This window comes from Phascolarctos cinereus, unplaced genomic scaffold, assembly GCF_003287225.1.
Source record: "Phascolarctos cinereus isolate Bilbo 61053 unplaced genomic scaffold, phaCin_HiC Scaffold_8;HRSCAF=390, whole genome shotgun sequence".
NCBI classification, from domain to species: domain Eukaryota; kingdom Metazoa; phylum Chordata; class Mammalia; order Diprotodontia; family Phascolarctidae; genus Phascolarctos; species Phascolarctos cinereus.
In genome coordinates this window covers 5,169,767-5,188,575 of record NW_027556291.1, presented here as the reverse complement: position 1 = coordinate 5,188,575, position 18,809 = coordinate 5,169,767, and the positions used below count along the sequence as shown (strand labels likewise).

At 45.7% G+C, this 18,809-nt stretch overlaps 2 protein-coding genes across 2 annotated transcripts in view; both read right to left on the bottom strand.

Moving 5' to 3' along the window:
* The window catches only part of ALG13 (ALG13 UDP-N-acetylglucosaminyltransferase subunit), a 65,224-nt gene extending 61,496 nt beyond the window's left edge, over positions 1-3,728 (bottom strand). The window contains exons 1-2 of the mRNA XM_078147907.1: positions 3,581-3,728; positions 1,625-1,787 (exon numbers count right to left, since the gene is read on the bottom strand). Coding sequence (XP_078004033.1) covers positions 1,625-1,787; positions 3,581-3,661 — 244 coding nt within the window. The 5' untranslated portion in view covers positions 3,662-3,728. The remainder of the gene's footprint in view (positions 1-1,624; positions 1,788-3,580) is intronic.
* Positions 3,729-16,221: 12,493 nt separating this feature from the next.
* Positions 16,222-18,509, bottom strand: SERTM2 (serine rich and transmembrane domain containing 2). The gene has a single exon (XM_078147812.1). It carries the CDS (start codon positions 17,665-17,667, stop codon positions 17,395-17,397), a length of 273 nt encoding a protein of 90 aa, XP_078003938.1. The 5' UTR covers positions 17,668-18,509; the 3' UTR covers positions 16,222-17,394.
* Positions 18,510-18,809: the final 300 nt, after the last annotated feature.

Here is an 18,809-nt window from a genome sequence, read left to right as displayed (position 1 = left end):
GCTCCTCCATTTGTCCACTTTTTTGGAGAGAGGTACTCTCCAAAACACAGTGCCTGACAGCAGCACAGACCTTCATGGACATGAGATGTGGACACGAGATGAGGAATAACTCCAATTGTCAAACTGGACACTCCCTTACTTTAGAAATCACTCTTTGCACAGGGGATGAGGGGTTGGGAGGGGAACTCTGCAGACATTTTAAAATTTTTCTTTTCTTTTTTAATTAACAAGCATTTATCTTCTCTCCTTTCCACCTCACCCCCAGTGTAAAAGAAATAAAGAAAAAGAAAAGTCTTGTAACAAATATGCATAATAAAGAAAACCAAAGTTCCATATCCAAAAACATATGTCTCATTTTACATCTTGAGTCCATCCCCTCTGTCAAGAGCTGGGTCACATAGGTTATCATTCATTTGTAAAATAAATCCTTGACTTCTGTTACCAATCTCCATTCAGATAAATTTCCCCCCTTAAAAGCGCAGAAAAAAAAGGCACCTGATGAAAGAAGAAAACCTATTCCCCTACCCTATCCACCAGTTGTCACATTTACAACATTACTCAAAGGACTATTTTTTTTTTTTACTTTGTTGAGGTAACTGGGTGAAGTGATTTGCTCAGGGTCACACAGCTGGTAAATGTCAAATGTTAGACATTGGCCAGATTTGAACTCAGGTCTTCCTGAATCCAGGGCTGGTGCTCTACCCACTGTGATATCTAGCTGCCCCCACAGGACTATTTTCAGAATAATATACTCATTTCCCAAGGTGGGGGAGAAGAAGGCAGAGCTGACTTTTCATCTTGATATAAGCAGCCTGGGGAACTCCTGATGTGGAAAATCTCCTCCACTCACGCAGATTAGCAACACATCTAAAACTGCCTGAGACATCAAATGACCTATCTATGATCACATAGCTAGTAAAGTGGCAGACGTATCCTTGAACACAAGCCTTCCTCACTGTAAAGCCAGCTGACTAGATAAACTTGGATAACTTTCATGTTGACTATTATTGACTGAATTCTGTTCACAATAAAATCAATTCCAAAATGTATTTTTCAAGCTTGTGTCATGTTTCAAAAGCAGAGTTTGCATTTAAACTTAGAAGCTTCTATTAATATAGCAGATCTCAAGTCCTCTTTGTTTATAATCCTTACACGCTGGGGCAGCTAGGTGGCGCAGTGGATAGAGCACCAGCCCTGGTTTCAGGAGGACGTGAGTTCAAATTTGGCCTCAGACACGTAACACTTACTAGCTGTGTGACCCTGGGCAAGTCACTTGACCCTGGGCAAGTCACTTAACCCCACTGCCTAACCAAAAAGAAAATTAAAAAAAAAAATAATCCTTACACACTGACATTTTAACACCTCGCCACATGACGCTCCAGGTTGTGTCATGCTTCCTGTGTTCCTGCTTCCATATGTGGAAAATTACATTGTTAGAGAGCTGGGGTCCTACTCACTGCTCTTCTAGCAATGGACAAACATGAGTAACATTCTCAGGGACCTTCCTCAGTTTGCCAATCCCTTCTTTATGTCAGTGCTATTCATCAAAAGCCTAACTCAATCAGGGGCGATGAATTTCTAGTATAATTCTGCACAATGTGATTCTTAATCCAAGAGACCATACCTGCATGGCTAATGATAAGATCTGATCTCTTAATGTCTTCTTTCAAGGAATTCTTGTACCTGTAAACAATCAAAGAAAAAGACGTCGAAGCGAAGGAGTCCGGTACCACTCTGCCTCTGCCAATCTGTAGAACAAGTTTTCGATAACCAAGTCTCTTGAGTATCTAAGATAACAGAAAAATCAACAAAGGCTACTTGGAAATCTGCTCAGCATCATCAAATAGCTAACAGTTTTATAGCACTAGATGGGGTCTACACCCATCTAACTGTGCCAAGCACTTTACAACGATTTTCTCATTTTGATCCTCACAATGACCCTGGGGAGGAAGTGTTATTATTATTATCCTCATTTTGCAGATGAGGAAAGTGAAGGAAACAAAGGTAAAGTGATTTGCCCAGGACCACACAGCCAGGTCCTGTGCTCTGCAGCGCCACCTAGCGGCAGGCTTGAGAGGATAGGGAGCGGGATCAAGCCTGTGGTTTCCTTGGCAATTTGTACCCTAGAGCCCGGAAAGGTTGTGATTTGTTCCCAGGCACACAGTCAGCATGTGTAATGGCAGAACTTGAACCCGGGTCTTCCCAGCTTTGAGGTCTTCTCTCTATCCAAGGGCTTCTTAAACTGTGGGGTGACTCCATATGGCGTCTGAAGGAGTCGCAAGTGGAAAAAATTTAAGAAACTCTGAATTTCTGGTCTAGCCCTCTTGTATTATAGAGGAAGAAATGGAAGTTGAAGCAGGGCCAAGGATTTGGCCACGGTCCCTCACTTTCCATTACTCTCCTGAAGCCCAGGTTTCTGGGCTAACTCCTGTAAAGGGCTTTGTAGCACGGAATACACTCAGTTATGGTCACAACTCCATTAGCTACAAGTTCCTGAAGGAAAGGGACAGAGCAGTGACTGGGATTTGGTTCTGGCTTTCCACCACTCACATCAGGTATCGTAGTGTATTCTTTGCTCAAGAGAGTCCTGTTATCAGGGAGGCCATACATTAGTAAGAGAAAACGATTTAAAAGTTGACAATGCTTCACTTCTTAAAAATACATCTTTGTGTAACACCCACGGCACTAGATCTAGGATTGGAGAGCTCAAAGTGTCATCAGGTTAACCCCCACCTCTGAGTTTCCTCCTATTTCTGGGGGTGCTGACGTGAGTGCTGACAGTTTTTGATGCTCAGTACCTTTCTGTGTGCCTCAGATGACATTTCTGAAAAATAAGTTTGGATGAAATGATGTCAAGGGCCCGATGCCTGGGCGATGTCCTGGACATCAGCTCTGGAGTCAGCCAACTTTGGACACTTACTACCTGTGTAATCTGGGGCAAGCTATTCATCTCTCAGCCTCAGTTTCCTAACTTAACCCTATGATCTTATGGTCCATCTCTCTGGGCCTCATTTTCTCCTTATCTGTCACATAAGGGGGGTTGAATTAGACAATCTCTAAGGTGGCATTTTGCCCTGACCAGCTGGGGCTGTAAGTCATTCTCCATTCCTGAGCCTCAGTTTCCCCTCTGTAAAATGGGAAGTTGGTCTCTAAGGTCCCTTTGTGACGTCAAGTGCCTCTCTCTCGGTCAACTGAGGATTCTGGCCTCGATGGTGTCTAAGGACCCATTTGTCGCAACAGCAGGCCCGAAAGGGACCCGTGCCAGTCTCGAGCGGGGGCATCAGTGGAGGGAAACTGGAGATGTGCATGTGTTGTGGGGGGGGCAGGGGAGGTCCCTCGCCTTGAGGGCTGGCGAGAGAGTGAGCGAGGGGGCTGGAAGGGGGGCGGGGTGGTCCATGCAGAACGATATGCGCAGGCGCAGGGACGGGTGGCAAGGCTGCAGTCAGCGGGTCTGCGGAGGCGCCTTGCAGCAGGATGTGCGCGAGCGCAGCGCAGGCGCAGTCTGAGCCGCCAGCCAAAGGAGGGGAGGGGCGGGAAAAATTTCGACTCACAGAGGGACTAATGAAGCGCCGTCGCTCACCTGGAGGGTAGCTCTTGAAGACACACAGGTTATGAGCTCGTCGAAACTAGTGGTGCCCACGGTGACGAAAACGGACTTCATAGCCACAAGCTCTCGACGGCCTCAGAATGATCGGACGTGACGTCATCCACCGGCGGCTCTGGCCCCACCCTACTCACTGCGCAGGCGTCCCAAGAGCCCAGTAAGCCAATGAGTTGCTAACAACAAAGCTTTCCTGGCGGCGTCGGCGGCGTTGCCGGAAGTAGCTCGGGGGCGGGGGCGCGCCGCGGCTCGCTCTGCGACCCCTCCTCGCGCAAGCCAATCGAGCAGTTGTATCGTCTGGAAATTAGGGGACATTTTGTGTAAAGTACAAATAACCCGTATGGAGCCGGCTGGGGCTCAACTGATTTTGTTCCTCCTCTCCCCTAATAGCACTTGTCTCTTTCCTCCTTTATTTCCCCAGGGCCCTAGATTTAATGTTGGCAGGGACCTCTAGGGTCATCTACGACAGCCCCTTCCTTTAACAAATGGGGAAACTGAGGCCCAGGGAGATGAGCAGATTTACCTAAGGTCACGCAGCCAGGATTCAAACGCAAACAGGCCGGTCTCTGATGGTCAGATCCAGCCTGCTACCTTCTAGATGAACCTGTTTTTGTAAATGCAGGCATAATATTATGTTATATTACATTAATCTAACCAGAATTTATCCAGCCGTTCACCAATTGTAGTCTCTAGGTTGGAGCTGTTACAAATAAAGCAGCTATAAATATTTTTGTACAGATTGGTCCTTTTTTGGTGAGAGCCCTGCCTGGACTGCAGTATTCTGTCTGCCCTCCTGGTTAACCCTCATGGACTACCCCCCCCATGATAATCTGCTTGAGTTTATTCCTCAGTGACTAGCATACCTAACCCTAACCCCATTTTACTCTCCTCATTTATTTTGAACCCCCCAGCTGTCACTGTACACAAACTAGGTTCCCCACCCCACCCAGTTGCCTGCTTCTTTACTCCCATCCCCTTCAATCCCCACACACACACATCCCTTGTCACCAAATCCCACTCCAGATCCACTCACCCCTCTACTCTGCTCTCTGAAATGTTTGCTTCCTCCATCAGTAATAAACCTTTTCTTTTTTCACCTCTCGCATCTTGTATCCACTGAACCCTGGCTCCCTTCAAATGACAGGGCCTCCTTGGCCACCCTTTCTAACACTGATTTCTCTTTCATTCATTGATATCCCCCCCAACTCCCCCAAACTCATCAGCCATGGTAGGAGGATAAGAATAATCTTTATTCCCTAGGCTTTCTACTACTATCACTCAGTAACCTTTCCTCTTCTGAGGCTTATTCAATCCATATTTACCACCCAATTAAGATTCTGGTGGCTGTTGTCTACCAGCTGCAATTTAGCATTATTCAGCAGGAATATCATTCCTTCCTTGATGAGTTCAATGCCTGGTTTACAGTCTTTCCTCCCCAACTCCTGATCTCATAGTAGAGAATTTAACAGACATATTGAGCCTCCCTCTAATGTCCCAGTTCCTTAACTTGTTCATGTCCTATAAGCTATTCCCCCACCTCAGTTCAGCTACATATTGAAATGGTCAAACCCTTAATTTTGCCATCACCTACAAACAAGTATTCTACTTCCATGTTCCTGAACTCTCCAATTCCTTTACCTGATCTTAATCTTTCTGTCATTCCCTCTGTCTTTCTCTCTGCCTCACAGCCCCTAATCCTGTTCTTTATTCTCATCATGATCGTCAATCCCTCCTCCACCCCTCAGTTTTCTCCCAGGGCATTACCATTATACTGTCTACACTTTTCCCTTCTCTAGACCCTTTGGTGAACCTGTTCCACTCCATACCATACTCCTTTGTCCCTTCCCCCCTTATCCTATTGCTAATCTTGCCCTGCTAAGCCCTGACCTTAGATCATTCCCACCATCCTCTACTCTCACTCCTGTTCATGTGCTACTGAATAAAGCTGGAATAAATCACAAAACCACACGGAATAGGTTTACTACCAAATTATGTTACATAATCTCAACTGGGGCTCTCACTCCAACAAAGCCATCCTTTTGCACTTCCCTAATAAATTCACTATCCCACTCACCACTATGAATATTCCAAATGATTTCATCCCTCCTCAAGTCCCGTAGCTCTCCCTTCCCTTCGCCTTCTCAGCTAAGAATCTTGCCTCATATTTCACTGAAAAACTCTAAGTCATTTGCCAAGAGCTCCCTCTTCTCCCCTCCTCATTTCACATCACTCAAATGCCTTCCCTTATTGACACCTCCTTCACTCGCCTCCTTCACTCCTGTCCCCCGTGAAGAGCTCCTTCTTGCCAAGGCAGGTGTGTACAAGCAATCCTATTCCATTCCATCTTCAGCAGATTCCCCTTCTGTTGTCTACTGTGTGCTTCCCTACTGCCTATGAACATGCCCATGTCTCCCCCGTCCTTAAAAAATTCTCACTTGATCTGTCCATCCCCACACCATTGAATATTTGTCATCCCTTTCATGGCTAAACTCCTTGAGAAAACCACATGCAATCGGTAGCTTGACTTCCTTTCCTCTTACTCTCTGCTCTATAGACTGGCTTCTGACCTGACCTTATCAGTCAACTGAAACTGCTCTTTCCCAAGTCACCAATCATCTCTTAATGGCATTTTCTCATTACTCATCCTTCTGGACCTGTCTGCAGCTTTCGACGATGTCAGTCACACTCATACCCTGCGTGCTCTCTTCTCTGGGTTTTCATGCCACTGTTCTCCTGGTTTTCCTCCTACCTAGCAGATTGCTCCTTCTCATTCTCCACTGAGGAGTGTGTATTCTTCTCTACTCTTAGAGATATGTGTCAGTTCCTTAGAAATCATAAAAGTCAGACTTTTACCTGCTATGTTCACTTCAAATATTTTCCCCCAATCTGTTTCTTTTCATTTCAATGAGACAGCTTTTCATTGTGCAAGCCCTTTATCATATATAATCCGATCCATACAGGTTTTCTACAATGGTTTCTTCTCTTTGATTGGTTAAAACAAAGTCCCTCCTCTCCAATTCAATCCAACAAGCATTTCTTCAACGCCTACTATATGCAAAGCACCGTGCTACATTGTAGAGATACAAAGATTCAAAAGAAAGATGGTCACTGTGCTCAAAGGACATTCTAGTTTTTTTATGACAACCAAGACACTTTGATTTTCTTCCATATGTATTGTGTGAGATGTGAGTCCGAATCAATATTTTGCCATAAAACCAGAAAAATATCATCTTCAACACTGAACTTTCCTGAAATTATTTTACAAGCTGCAGAGAGAAAGCCACACAAACCAGGAAATGCTTTTTATCAAAGTAAAAGCAAATTGTGAATGTAAGGTAGTCCCCCCAATTACACATGGAATTCTATTAGTTACAGTCAATAAGAAAAGACTATGTGATCCACCTCATTACTCGATTCTATGACTTGCCAAGAGAAGAGATCATTTATAATGTTAACCCTCTGTTGTGTAAAAGTTTAACCACTCAAACTAAAAATAATGCTATTTCTGATGAAAAGAAATGACTAAAATATACTTTCAGACAATGCTCGGTAAGCCGATGCAGAACAGAGCCATGGCTCTGAAATGAATGGGGTGGAAGTTGCATTGGAAAAATTGGAAAGACCAGAGCTACAAGGTCTCTTGAAAATTTTCTTCACTGACTTTTTGCAGTGATAGCACATATAACATGTTTCCCATGGGCAGATCGCCAGAACTATTATTTTAACATGAGCAAATAGACTAGCAAGCTTTCTGGGAAAGAGTTTTCCCTCATTCTCCAAAAGGAATCATCAATTCGAACGGCAGCTCCAAAGTTGTAGGCAGAAAGCTCTGGGCAAATCCGTCTTTCATTTTTATGCAGCATTTTCATAAACTGGTCAGAACCGGAAGGGACCTTAGAGATCTCTTTGTATAGGGGAAAAAACAGGCTGAAGAGAGTTTAAGTGACTCTCCCAAGGTTACACAGATAAAATTAGGGAAAAGCTGAGCCTGGTGGGCCACCACACTGCCTCTTTTGCATACCCCCAAATGAAAAGATAGCATTTAAATTCTCAAGCTTCTCTTTTGGGTAAAGGAAAAAAATATGGCCGTCAACTTTCAAATGCTAATGGATTTACCATTAAGTTGTATTCACTTGGGAGAATAGCCCCATTCCCTCATATTAAGAATAGTAAGTGATTCATCTGGGCATATAGTATGATTGCCTTAAACTTTTGGCACAGAGCAGGCATCCAGATGATCACAGTCCACATTTCATCTTGCACTTGTACATTTTCAGAGCTTTACTTACATTGGCAAGTCAGGTCAACACCATGTACCAGGCACTGTGGTAAGGGCTGGGGAAACAGAGAAAGGTAAGAAACAAAAAAGAAACCAGAATCCCCCTGCATGACCGCCGAGATACTGTGAGAGCATCCCACCGGTATCTTGAGCACCCTAGAGCACCAGGGAGGAGATGCCCAAATGGTCAAAAGGAAAACATTGGTTTCATTGGCCCATGCAGGCCGTATGAGCTCCGCGCCCATCTTTTGGTGGGAAACCACCAGATGGCAGCAGACTCTGCTTGAGAACGCGCTGAGCAGAGGGGACCCAAGCCAGGAAATGCTCCCTGAGTAGATGATGATTGTAATGAGCCCGCTAAGTGGCTGCTGCCAGCTTGGCTGAGGGGTGGGGGCAGATGGGCTTAGCTGGGCCAGCTAGCATCACCTTGGTCAGCAACCCCTTCCATTTCTCAAAGTGCCAGGTCTTCTCAGCCCATCTGTCCCCAACCCCCTTGGAAGAGACCATTTCTCATTGCTCTGTTCCTCCAGTGTGTTGGTAACACGATGCAGACAAAATGTGCTGAGGTTGGTGACACTGGATCTTAGCTCAGGTCCCAGCCTCGGTACTTATTACCCGTGTGACCTTGTGCAAGGCCCTTCTCCTCTCTGAGCCTCAGTCTCCTCCTATGTAAAAGGAGAGGGCTGGACAAGGTGCTCTGTGAGGTCTCTCCCAGCTCTGATCTCTGTGATCCCAAGTCTCAAGCAGCACTCCATCTTTGGGCATCCAGTTCCTTTTGGAGTCTGCATCCAGGGTGCACTTCATTCCTGCCTGAACGCTTAGCCTCACAGTGAGCAGAGAGAGGACTGTTGGGGATATTGTACAAGGCCCTTATTGATTTCTGTTCACAAACATCCTACCCTGAGGTGCTAATTAGGCACTATGTATTGCATATCCATAGCAAATACCCAGTGTGTTTTTCCATACAAATAAATCTGTGGTCAAGGGGAACCAGTTGCTGGGTGCTGGTTGGAGGTAGGTGCCAAATGTTCCCAGAAGATGGCAGGCTGTTGTGGATTTGCCTGAAATGTCCCTATTGTACAGCTTCCCCACCAACCACAAGGCAGCTTCAGTAAGCCTTACGACAGCCCGACAGCCTGACCTAGCAGCTGGCGGGAATCACAGAAAAATGCAGGGCCCCTGCCTGAGTTAAATGGGCCCCACCCTAAGCTCAGACAGGTTGTCTGCTTTTATCCAATGACTATACAGTAATTGAGGGCTTTTTGCTTCCCACAAGGGCTAAGCTCCCCTCAGTAACTGGAATAAATGCTGTTTGTTGCTCCCCAAGACTTCTCAAATGACCAGCTGACAAACTGCACTCTCAGTGGGCGACTTTCCTCCACCTGTAATTCCAAATAATGGTCATTTCCAGAGCTGCTCAGAAACCTTCGGCAAGTCTGCCATCTGCCAAATGACAGGGTTGGATTCGGTAGCCTCTAAGGTCCTTACCAACTCTAAAAGGACTAATTAAAAGTTCACAAGTGCCCTTTCAAGGACTCAAGAGGGTACAGGCAGCACTTTCCAAGGCCGTACATTGCTCCAAGAAGGGTTTTACAAGCTGAAGGCTGGGCAGAGAAGGGGCCAGGAAACCACACGCTTAGAACAAGGCCTTCTAATGGCCATTGGACTGCGTTCCAAGCCTTCTCTTCTCCTGTCTTTCTAATTCTTTCTCCCAACTCTTTATTTCTTCTTTTAATAAATTGTGTTCCTCTAGCTCTGAGCATCCAGCAATGAAGCATCAGCTGAGATCAGAACTGATGCTAGGGCATCTTTTGAATCTCAACTACCTTGAAAATCATCCCAAGTGATTGTCTCCAAGGCTGCCCTAATGGGATGCTTGCTTCCTCTGGTTTGGCCCTGGATGGGCCCTGTGATTTTAGTGCTGTAGGGAACCCCCCCTCTACTGAGAGAGCTGCTCGGCAGCTTAGAGTCCAAGAGTCATCCCTTAGGAGACTTGCCCCGGGGTCACTCGGCCACTGTTTGTCAGAGGAAGGACTTGAGCCCAGGGTCTCCTGACTCCAAAGTGGGTAATGCCATGTTGCCTTCTTAGTGGAAAAATGGAAAAATCTCCTGGTCACAGAAATAATAGCAACCAAGGACGAGCTATGCTTCTGCTTCCCTGCCTCTGGAATTTAGAGGCAGGATATCGGCTTATGATGCTTCTCATATGTGTTTGAGTTCTTCAGAAGGAGGAAGCAACCAAGTGGACCTGTTCTGTTTGTCTCCTAGAAGGCCCCTCTGCATAACAAACTCCAAATGCCCCAGAAAGACCTTGCTAGCTTGCCTTGGAAGCCTGCTCCTTAAATTAGGGCCACTCACTGTAGTAATTGAATGAGAGTTTTCTCTGTGAGTCCAAGGAGTTTTAAAGTGATGAGCCTTGAGCAGTCTCTCTCACCCATTTTAATTTACATTTGGTGGCCAGAGCCTCTTGGCATGAGTGATTATGTGCTAACTCAGCATCCAGACTGGGGAAGGGAAAAAGAAGGAAAGTCACTCGAGCCAAAGGAGATTTTTAAACGCTATTCTTTCTTTCTTTTTCTTTCTTTCGTTTTAGTTTTCAACATACACTTCTATAAGATTTTGAGTTCTAAATTTTCTCCCCCCTCTTCTCTCCTCCCCCCTTCCCAAGATAGCTTGCAATCTGATACAGGCTCTACATGTACGATCATATTAAACATATTTCCACATTAGTCATGTTGTGAAGAAGAATTAGAACTAAAGGGAAAAACCACAAGAAAGAAGAAACAAAAAAAAGAGAAAGAGAAAAAATAGTATGCTTTGATCTGCATGAAAACTCCATAGTTCTTTCTCTGGATGTGGATAGAATTTTCCATCATGAGTCTTTTGGAATTGTCTTAGATCCTTGCATTGCTGAGAAGAGCTAAGTCTATCAAAGTTCGTCGTTGCATAATGTGAATGTTTCTGTATACAGTGTTCTCCTGATTCTGCTCACTTCACTCAGCATCAGTCCATATAAGTCTTTCCAGGTTTTTCTTCTGAAGTCTGTCTGCTCATCATTTATTATAGCACAATAGTATTCCATTATATTCATATACCACAGATTGTTCAGCCATTCCCCAACTGATGAGCATCCCCTCAATTTCCAGTTCTTGGCCACCACAAAAAGAGCTGCTGTAAATATTTTTGTACACGTGGGTCCTTTTCCCATCTTTATGATCTCTTGGGAACACAGCCCTAGAAGTGTTATTGCTGGGTCAAAGAATATGCACAGTTTTATAGACCTTTGGGCATAGTTCCAAATTGCTCTCCAGAATGGTTGAATCAGTTCACAACTCCAACAATACATTAGTGTTCCAATTTTCCCACATCTTCTCCAACATTTGTCATTTTCCTGTTTTGTCATGTTAGCCAATCTGATAGGTGTGATATGGTACCTCAGAGTTGTTTTGTATTTCTCTAATCAACAGTGATTTAGAGCATTTTTTTCATATGACTATAGATTGCTTTAATTTCTTCATCTAAAAACTGCCTGTTCATATCATATATTCTTTACAGCCCACTAGAGATAGGAGTGGGATACAGGGCCCCTCCAAATCTGCCTTCGGTTTGAGATGGTGGGCAAGCAGCTCCCACAGGAGCTTCTGAAATTGCCCCCTTTGTCCAGGAACATTCTTGTCTGTGCTGCATCATAGAGATACTCTTTGCTCTTTTGATGATTAACGAGGAAGGTGTTACCTGTGATCTCCACTTCCAGTCATTGGGTGAGGGAGATAAGACTTCATCATCCAATAATGGAAGCTGTTCAGCAAGATCCCTGGACTCAGTGGCCTCTGAGATCCTTTCTAGCTTGAAATCCATCATGCCATGATCCAACAGAGAGGGGAAAGCCTAATTACAAATATATCTAGGTATCAATATGTGTGTGCACATGGATACATCCATGGGCATGTGCCCATATAGATCCTCTAGCCAGATGGATCAATTCATTGGCATCCCCCAGTGGAAGTGTGGCAGTTGAGGTTACCAGATGTGCAGGAGCAGGCATGCTGTATATACATGGTAGGCAAGGCCACAGAAACCACCAGCCAGACACTAGGAAATGAATCCCAGTAGTCAGAGTTTAAGAGGTCCTCTAACACCCCTTCTCCAAACTTCCTGTTTCTCTTACTTCTAGTCCCTCAGATTAGTATCTTTGGGACCATCTTGGATTATTTCCCCTCTTCATCTAGTAAACGGCTATGTCCTGTTGATTCTGCCTCCTGACTTCAAATCCAGCCTCAGACACTTGACACTAGCTGTGAGACCCTGGGCAAGTCACTTAACCCCATTGCCTCACCAGGAAAAAAAAATAAAGGAATAAAAAATAGGATTAAAAAATCAATTTTTAAAAAGGGGAGGGGGGCAGCTAGGTGGCGCAGTAGATAGAGCACCAGCCCTGGATTCAGAAGGACCTGAGGTCAAATCTGGCCTCAGACACATAACACTAGCTGTGTGACCCTGGGCAAGTCACTTAACCCCATTGCCTAAACCCCCCCCCAAAAAAAAAAGGAAATAAGGAAATCATCCCCTTCTGCCCTTGTCTCAGGCCCTACCACCCGACAATTGGGTTTGTTTTTTTGGGGACCAGCTAAGAACTCCTCTCCCCTCGAGGTGGGTAACAAAGGGCAGGGCAAAGCTTCTTGGATTCCACTCTGAACTCCTTGTACAACATGTTGCTGCCAGCATCAGATAACCCCCTCTCACTGGTCACTTGCAGGATCATTGACTTGGAGAAAGCCTACACTTCTGGTTTAGCTGATGGACTGCCAGGGATCTTAAGGCAACTTCTAGTCCTTGTCTTCAGAGGGCCTGACACAGCCTAGAGAGCGAACCATTCCAGAGTTCCTGAGGATCCAGACCTGATGGGGTCCTGCCCCCCCAACCCAGAGAAAAGGTGGCTCCAGAGTTCCTGTGGATCCAGAGCTGACAGGGTCTGGCCCCCCCAACCCAGAGAGCAGCAGCACCATGAGAAGACTCCCTACTATCCAATGTACTGAGACTAAACTTGGATGCCATATCCACTGAAGATCTGAACTGGCCTGATGAAAATAGGATTGGCTGGGGGGGGGGACTGGTGGGATAGCATAACATACAGGAAGTCGACTTGTCACACTAAACACTGTGAACATGTGTACGCTGACCAATAAATAGATGCTTGTCCTTTGGGGGTGGCATGGGCGTTTTTGGTGGTTGGTTTTTGAGCCCAGCCATTCACAGATCTAACCCCACCAACGATCAGCACTGGAGCTTTGACCTCCCCCTCTGACCCAAGTTGTTTCGCCCCTCCCTAGGCAGCCCTGGGAGCCTGCCACGTTGGTGTCCAACCTCAGGATTTCTGAGCTCACAACCCACCAGCGTCAGCCTCCTTGATTACAGTGATGCGACCATAAAATCTTATCAGACTCAGTTATTTGGCGACAGATGGTTTTGTTTGCTTCCCAGTGGGCCCAGTCTGTGGGGCCCATTGGCCGGACACACATGCCTATGGCATAGAGTCAAAAGCAGAGCAGTCAGTAAGCAGAGTAAAAGCCCAAAGGCAAGCCTAATCTGAGGAAGGGTTAGGATGTTGAAGTAGCATCCAGACAGCTGGGCTTTGCTCAGAGGTACAATGCAAGCCTTTTGACACATGTGGAAACTCATGTTTGCAATTTGACTCCTTAAATGTGCTAGGGGAGCTTGCCCTTTAGAGGAATCCAACAAGAAGTCCTCATCTGTGATTACTAAGTGCATTCACATTCTGGTTTATTCGGCTTGGGCCAAGAAGGAGCTGCCCATATCGAACTCTTCTGCCTAGGAGATCAGAGGGTGGCGAGGAGGCAGGAGAGGTCATTGCAAATGGTGCCCATTCTCGTGACCTCTGCCTTCATGATAAGATCTACTGATGTCACAAGTTACGTGTGGCATGGATTCTTGTTGAATGTCAGGGTGGAACTTTATTTTGCAGTAGCATAACTATGCTTACAGAATTGATTGCTTTTTTGAAAACTGAATTACCCCCTGAATTGTTATAATGAAGGAGCTGCATAACTGCCCCTCTCCTTGTGCTATTGCTGGATATCGTGGGGTTGAATGTGGCTATATTTGGAGCTGTGTCTTGGCTGAAGCTCAGTGGAAGTCTGACTCCCCAGGGGGTTTGTGATGAAAGCAGGGAGTTGTTTTCCAGGTGAATAATCACCTAATAAACTGGGAATCTTGGGTCCTGCCAGTGATTGAGGAGTTGTCCCAGTCCTGTAGGTCTATGGCTTACATCAGGAGGCCAGTGAAGTCAATACCATGGGAGAAAACATGACTTTGTGTAGGTCACTTTGCTGGTAAGGGGTAGGAGAGAAGTGCCTTACCAATAGGTTCTTGTCCTCTGGCTGTATTCAACTGAAACCAGGTCATGCTGGTTCTTTGCACAATCTAGGCCCAGAGTGATCCTGAGGAATCCAGTGACTCATTAAATGGCTATCTGAAGAGCCCGTGGCATTTAGGAACTGAGGGTGCAACATAGAAAGAGGGGACTTATTGTTGTTTACTGCTGTGGAAAGCATTCAATGCATTAGGGCCTTCCTTGAGAGGTGGTGGGGGTGGGGGGCAGCAAAGTGGATAGGATTGGCCTTCGAGTCAGGAAGACCTAGGTTCCAGGCCTACCTCTTGCACATATTGGCTGTAGGACCCTGGGCAAGTCATGTAACTTCTCTCAGTGCCCCAGACCACCCTTTAAGGGTCAAGTTGCAGACCAGTTTACCACTGCACTGCAGTGGTAAAGGGAATTCACTTGCTGCCAATGAAATCATATAGTCTAAGGATGAAGGGTATGCCCGGAATAAGTTGGCATTTTGTGTTTTTCAGTTTTACCAGGCTACCAATGATAACGACAGCCCTTGATGTCCCCATTACAAAGAATCCAAGGGATCTGAGCTCAAGCTGTCAAGATATAACATATTAAAAAACAAAGAAAAGGATGCTGGTAGAAGAACACTGTACAGGGTAACAGCGACATTGTGTGATTACCAACTTTGATAGGCTTGGCTCTTCTCAGCAATGCAATGATCTAAGACATTTCCAAAAGACTCATGATGCTATCCACGTACAGAGAAATAACTGTGGAGTCTGAATGCATACTATTTTCTCTCTTTTTTGTTTTTTTGTTTCTCATGGTTTTTCCCTTTTGTTCTTATTCTTTTTTCACAACATGACTAATATGGAAATATGTTTAATAGGATTGTACGTATTGAGCCTATATCAGATTGCTTGCCATCTTGAGGAGAGAGGAGGGAGGAAGGGAGAAAAAAAATTGGAACTCAAAATCTTATAAAAGTGAATGTTGAAAACTATTTTTACATGTAACTGAAAAAAAATCAAAATATAATTAAGTGGAAAACCCAAAGAAAAGGATGCTGGTGGCTTTTCAGAAAATGTGGGATCAGAGGAGAGTCATGCATACTAATAAAGGGCCAGCCCACCTGTTCCAGACACCCTGAAGGAAAGAGAATGCTGTTCATCTGGAACAGGTGCACGGTCAGGACCGCTGCTAATTTCAGCTCTGCGTGTGGGGATTTAATATGTTGGGGCCCCTTAGGGAGGTAAGCATCGGCAAATGACTGTGTATAAAAATGGAAATCACTTGGGAGTTTCACCACCAAGCCAGATATAGAACACAGTGGAGGGGCTAGCTGAGAGGAGGCGTAACCCACAGAGGGTCACAGGCTGAAACGGGTCTGCAGTATCAGCCATTCAGCTCCCCTTCACTCTGGGGGAGCCCTGGGAAACTAAATAGCCACCTTTCATGTTTTTGGTTGGGTGTTTGTTTTTTTTTTTTTTTGGCACTTGGGGTTAAGTGACTTGCCTGGGGTCACACAGCTAGTAAGTGTCAAGTGTTTGGTCTGAGGTCACATTTGAACTCAGGTCCTCCTGACTTCAGGGCTGGTGCTCTATCCACTGTGCCACCTAGCTGCCACCTAGCTGCCCCCTCACCTTTCATGTTTTGGGCCAAGAAAGCATGTCTAGCAGACAACACTATCTCAGGCATGGAAATTCTTGTGTGACAAGGCTATGATCCAAGTTACAGTTTAGACTTCCTTCACAATGGCATTTATCTCCTTTGGTTCCTTCAAGAAAGTTCCTAGCTCTATGCAATGCTGTGTCCTTTGCTGGAAGTCCATCCCAAGGCTGTTCATGAAAGCTGAGTCCTTCACACTTATAGGTAAGAAATGACCTTTTGGGCAGGAAGAGGGGGACTTCTAGGACAGAAACAAATATGCCATGTGAGGACATCAGTCTTAATAAGGATCCTTTTAATTAGGCATCTTAACCACACATTCATACATAGAGCAAGAATAGAACATCTGCTCCCCTTTCCTAATTGGTACAACATGCTAGGGATCACAGATGCATATTTGACATGTTTTTGTTCTGCTTACCTTTCCAAAACACACACACACACACACACACACACACACACACACACACACACACACACACACACCCCACAAAGAGCAATCTACTACCAAGTAAACATTTATTTGCCCATTTTACAGAAAGGAAAACTCAAGGCCCAGAAGATGTTAATGTTTTGCCCCAAGCCCCAATGGTTCAGTGGCAGAATCTCAGGGTTCTTGACTTCCTACTTTAACATGCTTAGCTCACACCTCCTTTCATGAGACACTCTTTAAAGAAAAGTCCTGTCTTTTCTGTCTAGCAGCTCCATGCTGGACCGGGATGGGGAGGGAGAGAAAGGAAGAGAAGGCCTTTGTGTGATATAAGCTTCATTGCCCTGGCGATACCATTTTAGCTTGATTTTTTCTTATGTAGTTAGGATCTCTTCTTTGCAATGGCTTGTGATGAAGCATCTTTCCTTATCTGGGTTTTTCAAGGTCCAGCAATAGCAGTACAACAGATACAAAAGGCATACATTTCTCTGAAGCTAAGTTCATTACCCAGAAATGCCCCACTGTCAGCTTGCTCCCTCAAGTAGAGAAGTGGCCCTGAGTTTCTGCTTTTCCCCAAAGGCAGACAGATGACCCAGTGTGATTCAACTGCTGTTTCCTTTGGAGAGGGCTGGAGCCTCCTCTGAGCCTGTCTACACGAGTGTTGCTTTAGTATTTAGATACAAAAAGCAAGTGCTTAAAACCCAAAGGGCCTTTTTCTTCCTTAGATAATCAACCATTTTGCAGGCAAGCTACCTTGTCTCATTCCCGGGCCTTTCAAGGATCCAGTGTCTCCCCCAACAATAGAATGTGGGTTTGGGTAGCCAGGGGTTTCTGCAGGGCTCGGGGGCTCTTGTGTCACTATGGAAACCTGGCCTCTCTACCAGCTGCCTCTTCCAGGCAACGAGAGACCTGTCCAGCGTCTCACAGTCAGGGTCAGGCCACGCGAATAAGAGCGAAACAGAACCATGAGAAGGTATGGGCAGTGTCCCTGCCTCTGGGAGCGCGGTGAGGAGCTCTCCCCCAGCTCACAGAGCCCCTGACCAGTGACACCTGCCCCAACTTTAAGGGGCGGGGATCCGGCTGTGCATCTCAACATCGGTGAACTGGGGGCTGCTGCCGGTATTCTCGGTGGTGATGGGAGAGATGACATGTTTAAGACGCAGGAGCATAGTAAAGAGCAGGATGAGCAGAATAGCCAGTAGACTCAGGAACAAGCCGACATACACGTAAAGGTTGGAGTACTTATTGGCTGTGGTGTCAACCTCTGTTGCCACTGTGGGAAAGTGGGCCCTGCCAGTGAGGTTTGCATGGTGACGAAAGTAGACCTCAGTCATCACTCAAGACTAGAGTTAATGCCTAATCCTCTTCTGCTAGATCCCTCTCTGAATTCTGCAGCTTCTTTGGCTAGTCTCCACATTCATAGGGCAGTTTAACGGATTCTGCACTGTGCTGGGGTCCCTTTAGAGCATAGTACTTCAGAGGGCCTTATGTGGCTAGGGCTGAGCTCGAACTAGGTGGCAGTCTCAAATGTAGCAGCCAGGGACTTTGGGCTGTTAGCCCTAAGACAAGAAGCTCTCATCTTCATTTTTTTCCACCAGCGAGAACGGGAGCCCTTTATAACACTGATGCCTGAGGCGGGTGGGAGGGAGAGAAGGGATAGGTCTAATACCTGACTTTAAGGCTAACCACTTTATTACAGGATAACAGACTTCTCCTCAGTCTGAGGGTGGGAGTGGGGAAGTGATTTGACCCACCCTCAGTCTAGATGATTCTGTCCCCACTTCAGATGTGAGTTGAAATATTGGACCTGGGGGTCCCTCCTGACTCTAAGCTTCAAGGATTCTCCAAGACTATGATCTGGATCACATGAAAATGAAAATCTCTGCAGGATTTTTTTTGGGGGGGGGTGTCTGGCTTATTGTATCTAGCCTCCAATTTGGCATTCTCTCTCAACCTTCCCCTAGAAAGGAAGTCATCAGACCCTTGCCACAGTGCCACAGTGGGGTATTTGGAAGTCTGTGGGACACACTCTTCATGCACACTCTCTTCTCCCCTCTGTCCTTAAGTTGAAGGGAAAATGTCAGACCTGAAGACTTTGCGGTGGGAGTGGTCGGGAAGAAGTTGGTTTCACCAGTTTGGTGCTCTGGAGACCTGGGTGTTGAAGTACATCTAAAGCTTTGCCTTCCTGCAAACAAACACATAATTGGAGAAGCAAGTGTTTAAACAAATACAGAGAGAGACATTTCCCTAGGAATAAAGAGCTCTCTGGGGAAGGTAGTTGGCTGTGGTCGAGACAATTTTAGAAATACTTGAAGGTTTTATGATTTGGAACCTTTGCTTTTCTTGGACATGTGCACTGAAGGTAGGGAGCAGCTCAAATCACCAAACTCAATTAGCCATCAGTCCTGCTCATTCAATCAGCCGTTTGTCATACTGTACAGAAGGCCCCGATAATAGGGTTGATAAGGGCAGTTGA

Coding starts and splice junctions, on each gene's coding strand:
- SERTM2 (XM_078147812.1), bottom strand. CDS start 17,667: ATGACTGAGGTCTACTTTCGTCACCATGCAAACCTCACTGGCAGGGCC.